We start from the raw sequence: 10,143 nt of genomic DNA on the forward strand, positions 1-10,143 counted from the left end.
TTTCTCTCTCGTCCATCTTAAGTCATCAGCAGTTAAAAACCAGCTGAGTGTGACTTCTGCAGGAGATCAACATGTAAATCTGCTCCTGTTCAAGTCCCTGAATGCTATCAGGCTCCCCTCAGTCTTGGAATGTGTCAATAGGGATAAAGCACAGGTTCAATATGTAAAGAATAAAAATAAATCTGGTGGTGCCAGGCCGGCTGGCAGCGGGCACGGGAAGGTAGAGGAGAATTCCTGTGCCCGACCAAGGCAAACAGAGAGCGGGTCAAAGGCAGCGCGGAGCGGCGTGTCCCAGCTCCTCGTCTAAAGTTAGACTCTGACTCTGGATCAGTGATAACACTCCACACACACACACTGGGAACAGAAGACGAGGTGCATCCACACAATCACAACCTGACGAACGTGTTGTGAATCTGCTGTTTGGACACTTGTGGGTGTTTGTGCACAAATTGACCCCCCCACCCCCCCAAGGTGAATCAAAGGCCAGAGGCACATAGCTGAGGTTAATGTTTTTATTAAATATATCACCTTTTTTTTCTCTTGCATTACATCTCAATTACAAAAGTGTACATACACACGAGTGAGCAGTTAGTCACTTTGGAGTCGACTCACATCAACAACAATTCTCTCCCCAACAGCAGCATGTAGACAGAGCGGGGGGGGCCGCGCTCTTTGTGGTCATGTGTTCTTGGTCAGAGAGAACAACCACAACGCATAAAGTTAAACGACACGTCTTTTCTCGACGGACACCTCAACACAAGTGACAGCAGACACATAAATATCGGAGGTAGGTAAATGTAAGAAATACCCGTCTGAGAGGCAGTGCAGGGGGGCACCTCCTGTCATGCTATCTGCAGCCCCATGGAACCATGGGAAATGTTTTCTGAGACCGTGTGAGAGTTTTGCATTCACTGACAATAGCTGATCATGTGACAGCGGGAAATAAAATAAGACATTAACAGAAAAAACATAAAAAAACAAATAAAAATACATTTAGAAACAACTTCTAAATGACATTTGGTCACTCAGTGCTTTTGTTCTTGGTTCGTCTCAAACCAAAACCTCCAGAAAACTCCTCAAGGGTCGAGCGAGCTCAACTCAGCAGTGGAGCTACTCAGGGCCAAGATACATATATGTACTTTATATACACACTCACAAAATAATAATAATAATAATAATAATATATAACAAAAACAATTATATAAATACTCATGAAATAATTACAAATAACAAACGCAATGTAGTAACGTTGAAATAAATAAGGCCGAAGAGTCAAAAGTAAATATTAAAAATCTCCTTTTCAGAAAAACAAAAATAGATTTTTTCTTTTTCTCTTTGGGACGGGTGTTTGAGGGGGGGAGGGGGGGGGGGGACGCACAGCCCCGCAATGACAGTGTACCTGAATTAAACACCACCATGGACAAGATCAATAAATAAACAAATATCAAAAAGGGAAATAATCAGTGGCTTCTTCTTCTTCTTCTTCTTCTTCTTCTTCTCTTGTGATGCATCAGTGGCCGCCCCCCCGTTCAGGGACACTCGGCGTCCGCGGACACGTCGGCTGAACCTAAAATCTTCTTGCCGTTCCAGGAGTTCACGCACCAGCATCGACCCCTCTGCCCGTCCAGGGAGGATTCACACTGCAACACACACACACAGGAAACCAGTTCATTGAGCTGCTGTTTCATAGGTGACACACACATACACACAGACACACACAGACACACACGTCTCCAGCCTGTGCTTGACAGAATCTTGGCTTCACGCTCTCACTCTCTCTCCTGCCGCTCACACTCGGAGCTCACCCACCTGTTTGGGTTTGTAGAGCCCGTGCTTGTCACAGTTCGGGAGGTAGAACCTGGTCAACTTGTCCCCCAGCTTCTGCTGGGACTTGGCAATCTTGTCCAGGGCCCTCTGCAGCTCCAGGTGACAGGGCCCCTGCAGAGAGAGAGAGAGAGAGAGAGAGAGAGAGGGAGAGGGGGGTTAACTCCTGTGCACAGAAACAACACACATTGATATATTGTCAGCAAACAAGTGGCCTGGCATCAAACTACACATAAAACTTGTATTAACAAGCATCTACATCCTTTCTCTCTCTCTCTCTCTCTCTCTCTCTCTCTTTCTTTACATCTCTGTATTCTTCCCCTCATCATCTCATCACCAGCACACGAGCGCCCCCTTGCGACGCGCCAGTCCCTCTCCCTGCGCGCCCCCCACTCTCTCCAAAAAAAAACTTTGAGGAACATACTGCGCTGTGGATTTTGCAGAATTCACGCACGTTAATACGTGTGTGTGTTGGTGAGTGTGTGTAGTGCGTGTGTGTGTGTGTGTGCGCGCGCGTCTCACCTGCTCCACCAGTTTCCTGCGGATGGCGACGAGTTTGGCTTTCATGCTCTCCTGCGCGTCCGCCGCAGCCCTCGGGTCGAAGGGCTTACTGTGGCCGGGGAGGTAGAGGCTGGAGCCGGGGTCCGAGATCATGGCTGTGTTCTCCATCTCCGCCTCTGGCTCTGCGGGAGGAGGAGGAGGAGGATGAGGAGGAGGAGGAGGAAGGAGTGTGACTGGGAGCAGCTCCACTGGTTTCTGGGTGTAATGAGAATTTGCGGCTGAAACAGAAATGTGGGGGTGACGGGCCTTACCTTGGGTTTGAGGCTCGGGGGTCGTTGCGGGCTCCGTGCTCTCCGTGCACACGGCTTGTCCCCGGGTGAGGGAGTGCAGCGGCCGCGGGTCGCCGGGTCTCGGGATGCACCTCAGTCCGGAGCCGCACGGCGCCGTGTAGATCCCGCACAGCTCCGCAGCCTTCAGGGCGCAGGCGAGGCAGCAGCCGCAGCCGGGCTCCCGCAGCACCTCGGCGCATCCGGGCGCCACCGCCGGACACTGGCTCAGCTTCTCCGGGGAGCACGGGGCGCAGCGGATCGGCTCTGGCCCCAGCACCGGGGACCCCAGCGTCCCCGTGGCCAGCGCGGAGCACAGCGTCGCCACCACGACGTGCTGCAAATATAATCCACCCGTGGCCAACATAGTGAGCTGGATACTAAATATAGAAAAGAGAAACGTGGAGCAAGCTGGAGAGGAGATTCAAAGAATTGGTAAAAAAGCCGGATTCCCACGGTTCTTGCTCAGTTGCGTCTTTCGTTTGATTTTGGGGAAATGTCTAACTGTGCCTTGCGCGCAGCCGTATTTATAGCCGGCTCCTCTGTGAGTGTTTGACGCATCGGCGTTATGAATGATTTCTGAAAAGAAGGTGTAATGATACGATGGGCTGTGATTGGCCCGCCTGTGTCCGGTCAGCCAGTTCATTTGAATACAACAACCACGTCAATATTGATTTTGGAACAGGCAGTGGCCTGCACGTATCGCCGGCAAATGACGACACCGGTGTTGGATCTTGCCACCGAGGACCCCCCCCCCCCCCCCCTTCTCACCCGGGTGCGACACCCAGCTGCACCCCCACATCTGCACGTTACAAACACACACAGACACACACCGCGTTGGTTTTCACCAGTTCAATAAAGAATCATTTCTCCCTGAGTCACTGATGGAATCGATTTGTTTTCTGCTGTGACACAAACCAGCTCATTTGAAAACAACGTTGTCCATTGATGAGTGTGTTGTTGTTGTTGTGTGTATGTGTGTGTGTGTGTGTGTTTATTCTTTTCATTGACTGCCCTCCCCCAGAACTTCTTACACAACTTTAGGGGGGAAAACTCATAATGAGCGCAAATTACGCACGCCCCCGCTTCGGAACAGAGAGCGCGCGTGAGCCCGCTGAGCGCGCGAACAGGCGGCTGTTGAAACAGTTCCGTGCACGTCGGAGTTGTGCTGACAAATTACTATGAACGCGGGTCCCGGTTCACTTCGGTGACTCTGTGCCATGTGACCCGGGCTCCGTGCCTGTGCGGGGCCCGGTCCAGGACATGTCCCGCTGCAGTGACCAGTTTCCTGGGACAATTATAGCGCAGGGCTCTGAAAGGGGGCCGACATGGCCGCAGACACGTCCCCCCCTCGCCTCGCTCCTATCTGGGGGGGTTGGGGGGGCTGCGGATGTCCCACGCTGGACGACGCGCACGGTTTCCACGGCTTGCTGCAAGAACATGTGGCGTCACGTCGGCGCAGAGCCCCGGGCGTGCGTGTGATAGAGTTCCATGCATCAGAGAAATGACTGAGAACTCGTCACACCTCCAGCTCTGCAGTTCGACTCCTCTCTTCCGTGGGGGGGATCGAAGTTACGAGCAGGTTGCGTCAGTGTGATCGGCTCCACGCAATGTCTTCTGGGATTGCATCATGTGTCACCCGGTGTGAACGGTCCCTCCCACGTCATTTCCAGATTCCAAGACCCCCTCGCGCTAAAAAAAATGTAATCTGATGTGGCGTGACGCCCCCCACCATCACACACCCATAACATGCTGCATCTTTACGTGCACGTCGAGGTGAATTCAGTCCAATCACACAGCTCAGTGGTAGGAAGTAATCTGATTACTCCATAGTACTGGTGCCTTTTGAATTCCCAGTCCTCCCAGTTCATGGCAGACCAGAGAGGCCAGTGTTTCGTTCACATTATAGTTACTTTGCAGATTGTGATGTGAAAACTGAAATGTTTTATGTGTCATGGATTAAAATACAAAACAATATGTTTTATTCATTATTTAAAATGGGATTTCTTACAGATTAATGCATCAGTGTCAATGATCCAATAATCTCGTTTTATTTAATAAAGTTATTATCAACAAGAGGATGACTCTGGCTCATTTATAGCTATCAGTAATTGTTAATTAATGAGCACTTCCTGAGTTATTGATTCTCATTTCCAGAGAGTTTCTTGGATTACTCTGTGAATATTGTGTACTATGTTTACTCGAGTACTACAGAAATTATGAAAATCTTAAAGGGTTAATCTGTCTTTCAGATTTGTCCACAAAGACGATTTAAAAGTTTAACTCAAAGAGGAAAACTGAGCCAAGAGAAAAGTTTACTTTAAATAACTTTCTGTGTGTTTTACATAACAGATCACAGATCAGATTATAGATCGTGTCTTCACCTCTTGTTTTCCTCTTCGGTTTATTAAAGGTTATAAACCTTCACTGCCTGGTTATATATAATACACTGAGTATTCCATATGATCCCTCTGCAGCTCCTCATTCAAGCCTCATTTCATTCACATGTGTTTTTAATGTAGCGGCTTCAATGTCCCATCAAATATTCTCAACATAAATTTTCACATTTTCCCATGAAGCCTGAAGCAGCTGAGGTTTAGAGCAGCTCTCTGTGGGTCTGAGGCTGCGTCTCATTCGACCTCTCGATGAAACATTGACGTGAGCAGCCTACGCACTTTGTCCTGCAGGAAGTCGGCGTGTTCTCTCTCTCACTGGACAGGAAGTCTCTTAATGCACGCCAGAGCGGCCTCGTTCCAAAACACTGAAACTCAAGTTTACACAGAGATTAGACTCTGGAGCAAAGTGTGTAAACCATGAATCCACTGAATTTACAGGAGCACGTTCAGTTTAGATTTCAGATGATAGTTTTACTCTTTAAAACAATGGGGGGGGGGGGGGGGGACCTGTCATCGCGGGACCGAAGGGCAGGAGCTCCCGCTGACAGGTGGTCGCAGGTGAGGATTGAGCAGGTGAGAAGGTCGAACCTTTGAAACTCCTCATGAAAGGAAAGTAGAACAATCAGCAAAGTAAATCAAGCTGTCAGATGAACGTAGTGGAGCAGTGCAGGAGTCACATGACTCAGCGGCGACCAATCACCACTGGCTGCGTTTCCCGATGTGTGTGATGTCGTTAGAGAGGAAGTGCTCGCTCTCAGGAAGAATGTAAACAAGTATGGCGTCGGAAGCTTTGATACCAACAACATCTTCCTTCTTCCATCGCCTCCTTCACTCTGTTCCCGGCTTCATCACTCAGGACATGACGGAGAAATCCTGTGTTTCTCTTCACCGGCCTCATCTCCAAAAAGCTCTGGAATCTAGTCGTCTTCTACGCATTTGAGTTCTCACATTCAGCCCCTCTGGAGACGTTTCAGGAGATTACCCAGGGTTCAGTGCAGGAGAGCAGCTCTACACACTCCTCACAGGAGATCGTACCCGCTCGCCAAACTTCTTCACATTCTGTCCATTCAAAGGAACCAAAGCATCCATCTCATCTTGAAGACGACACGTTAAGGTCAAATGTACACAGTCCTGCTTTAAATCAGTTTGACGCTGTGACACAACGGCTTTTCCTTTGTGTTGAAACCCAGTTTCCTGATGTGGATTGTGTTTGGCTGCGTCGTGTCCACAGCTGACCTGTGACCTGGTGATGACGTCTGCAGGCTCATGAGGGAACGTGGACGTGAGGGCCGCTGGGAGCCGGGACGTGGGTCGCGTGCTGCGTCACATTTACTCTCATTTCATCCAAATGTTGCTTTTTATGGCTCGTGCTCCTTGACCCCCAAACGTCCCAAAATAAACATGATACAGTGGTTCATGTTTGAGGCCTCGGCTGGCGTGTGCAGCCTGATCCCTGTGATGTGGCCCTACACGGCCGACCGAGCTGGAGTCAAGCCTGGGATCAGCTCTGTAGTTAGCGGGTTGATGTAAAGACGGAGCGACACGAGGGATTCGAACATGTGATGTTTTCTCATGTGAGATCAGGGACGTGTGGTCGAGCGGAGTTATCTCAGGTCAGGGACGATCGGCCTGCACACGGCGGGACGTGTTCGAACCCCGACCACAGGCCCAACACTCACTTACTGCAGGGCTTGTGTTTGGAGGAGAGATGATGAGGAGTGGTGGGGTGAGTGGGCGGGGGGGGAGGACGAGTGTGAGGAGAGGGGGGGGTGGTGTTCCATCTCTCTCAGATGTCACATGATGGAGATCAAACGGCGCTTGGCATTGAACGTCCCAACGCTGGAATGTTTACCTTTGACAAGAGCACCGGGAAAAACAGGCTTGTTGTCTCAGGAGCTGCTCGCACACACACACACACACACACACACACACACACACACACACAGAAAAATACACAGACAAACACACGTACACACTCGCAAACTCAGAAACATACTCACACACACATACAGACAAACATACTCACATACACAGAAACACATAAAAACACACTCAGAAACACACATACACATACACACATACACACAGAAACATACACACAGGACATTACACAGACAAACACACGTACACATACGTAAACTCAGAAACATACTCACACACACATACAGACAAACATACTCACATACACAGGAACACATAAAAAAACACACTCAGAAACACATACACAAATAGAAACACACACACACACAATCACACAAAACCATATACATATACACACAAACATAAAAATACCTGTACAAACTTAAACACCCACACAAATTCACGCCCTCCATTTATGATGATTTAAACCTTGCCCTTTGGAGGGCGTCGGGGGTGTGTGTGTGTGTGTGTGGTGGGTGGGGGGGGGGGGTTAAATACGACAGATGAGCTCAGAAAAACACGGTTGTTTGAAATCACACCCACAGAAAGAATGCACACCTGCGTCAGGCCGACACCCAGAGGTGCTCTGAGGTTAACTGGTGTGTGTTCCTCCATCGCTGCGTCACGGGCTCCAACCAGAAGCTCAGAAGCTGCTGGAGCTGCTGGAGCTGCTGGAGCTGCTGGAGCTGCTGGAGCTGCTGGAGCTGCTGGAGCTGCTGGAGCTGCTGGAGCTGCAGGCGACGGCTCGACTGTCCAACTCCGAGTAAACATCCATTAACTCTGAGAGATTCCCCGGCTGCTTCAGAAGCTTCCTAACGTACAAGACGTTCTAACTCTCACCTGTTCTCTGGCTGAACGAAGGCCCAGAGGGGGGGGGGGGGGGGGGGTGAGTGGCCTCCACCTCTGGATCCTCAGCGTCAGATGTTCCTCATCCAGCAGGAACAGGAGGAAGCTGCTCCGGTAGCTTCAGAGTCACATCGAAAGCTCCGGAACGCCTCGTCTCTCCAGGTTGAGGTCTTTGAGATGTTTGGTTTCTCCAGTTTCTCGTCTGTTTCACGTCAACAACACGCCCACTCGTCATACATGGGTTTTACAAAGGGGGGGCTGTCGGGAGAGTCTACGGAGAAAGTCCAGAGCGACTGACTGGGACCCCTCTGGATGATGGTGGGAGAACATCCAGAGTTCAGTTCAGGTCTGCAAGGTGCTGCAGAGTCGTCTTCCTCCCACTTGTCATAAAAATGTGACTTTTCATTCTCAGCTGAGCCGCTGAAGGTTTGTTGTTGAGTAAACAGTGCCCCCCCCCCCCCCCCCCTGCAGAGGAAGACAGTGGGACACGGACGAAAGCTCCAGACCAGACACTGGACTTCACCGTGGTGAGTTAACTCCAGAATCCAAGGTCAAGAATAAAACCTGACATTTCTCTGAGAGTCTTCTTCAACGACTCGTCTCCAGTGAAGCGAGTGATGAGAACCAGATTCTACTGGGGAATAAAAACTTTTTATTAAATCGCTCGCTCACATTTACAACCCGTGCTCCTGAGGGTTAGAGTCTGGAGCCGTGACTCGCTCGCCGGCTGCTGACTCACCCGTGAGTCAGCGCGCAGCTGGAGAAGTGACACTTGAACTTGAGTTAACAGGTTGAATGTTTGATTGCAGCCCCGGGACCCGAGGCCACTTGCTGGTGTTTAAGTGAGAAGGCGAAGCCGTGCAGCTCCGTGTGAGCGGGGGAGTAGTTGAAGGTGACATTTAAGAGGTGTTGCTGATGAGTGACTGGGGGGGGGGGGGGGGGGGGGGGGGGGGCGGCGAGGCAAAGCAGGTCATGTCAGAGCGAGATCGAGCTTCAGGGAAAGAGGGTTTTTCACAACCACACTGAGAATCGGAGAGTCCATGAAATATCCATTATTAGTAGTTCTTTCACCAATAAATACTTTTGTGTCTTTTACAAATATTTGCAATGTTTACTTTCCACTTTCTGAAGTAACATGACAAATTTCTCACCAGTTGGGCCAAGCATTAATTTATTTCATCCTTATCTAATCTCATCTATTTTTTTTTATTTATTTGCCCTAATCTTATTTTATTAGAGTCAGTAATTATCCCAGCCTGCAGGAATCTGGAGTAAACACATAACTTTACTAAACTAAGCATTCAATGTTCATTAACTTAAGTAAAGCTTCAATATAGGGCTGTTTAATAATGTGGTAAGGAAAGTTACTTGTATAACTACTTAGTTAAATATCTTATATCTTATATCTTATATCTTATATCTTATATCTTATATCTTATATCTTATATCTTATATCTTATCTTGTCTTAGGGCACCAGCCTGCATGATGAACTGGACTGTGGGAGGAAGTTGGAGGAGAAACTGGAGAAAAACAGGCCCCAGTTTATCATCTTCAATTATTTTAGCAGATTATAATCGTTGAAAACGGTGAAAAATGCTTGAAGCAACTTTGCAAAACTCAATAATATCAAAGAAGACAAAGAAAAGCAGCAAAAACTTCACATTTGAAAAGTTGGACACAAGCAATGCTATGCAGTTATGTTAGAAATGTGAAACAGGGATCGGACACATGTGGGATGATTATCCACGTGTGGGCTGAAGACCTGTGCCCTGGTGCGTGATGGAGGCTCCGGCCCCAGCACACGTATGTGGCGTGTTGTGGTCAGTGTCCTCTCCCCGAGCAGACAATCAGGCGCCAGGAATGTGATGTGAACGAGCGCAGGGACGCTAATCCCCAGCAAAGATGTTCTTTCTGTTCTTCTCTCCTTCTCACAAGTTTTCCTTAATCGGATAATCCATGTCTTTCTACCCAGGCAGCTCCGATCGAGGCTCGAGAGGAAAACACAGACACGGAGCCGGGGTCGTTCATGGTGGAGGAGGCTCGGGCCACGCTAACCCTGTGAATGGGGGACATGGATTTACTCCCCAGGGCCCGGCGTCTTGGCGTGTCGCACGACGCCTCACGTGTGTGTTTCCGATTTGGTGTATATGTTTGTGAACTTGTGATTTTACACTTGTGTGTGGGAAACCCAGGAAATCCAGGCTCCCATGCACCAGCGTCCATTGTTATTAGTTTCCTCCTCTCTCTCCCTCTCTCTCTCTCTCTCTCCCTCTCTCTCTCTCTCTCTCTCTCTCTCCTCCCTCTCTCTCTCTCTCTCTCTCTCTCTCTC

The 10,143-nt window shown here is 49.3% G+C and overlaps 1 protein-coding gene across 1 annotated transcript; it reads right to left on the reverse strand.

The window, feature by feature from the left end:
- Positions 1–498: 498 nt before the first annotated feature.
- Positions 499–3,201, reverse strand: LOC133960937 (insulin-like growth factor-binding protein 1). Its single transcript, XM_062395823.1, has 4 exons — positions 2,637–3,201; positions 2,347–2,507; positions 1,810–1,938; positions 499–1,640 (listed from the first exon to the last, which is right to left on the reverse strand). Exons 1-4 carry the CDS (start codon positions 3,016–3,018, stop codon positions 1,530–1,532), a joined length of 783 nt encoding a protein of 260 aa, XP_062251807.1. The 5' UTR covers positions 3,019–3,201; the 3' UTR covers positions 499–1,529.
- Between the last annotated feature and the right edge of the window lie 6,942 nt (positions 3,202–10,143).

The sequence above is a fragment of the Platichthys flesus genome, chromosome 9 (assembly GCF_949316205.1).
Source record: "Platichthys flesus chromosome 9, fPlaFle2.1, whole genome shotgun sequence".
Classification (NCBI taxonomy): Eukaryota; Metazoa; Chordata; class Actinopteri; order Pleuronectiformes; family Pleuronectidae; genus Platichthys; species Platichthys flesus.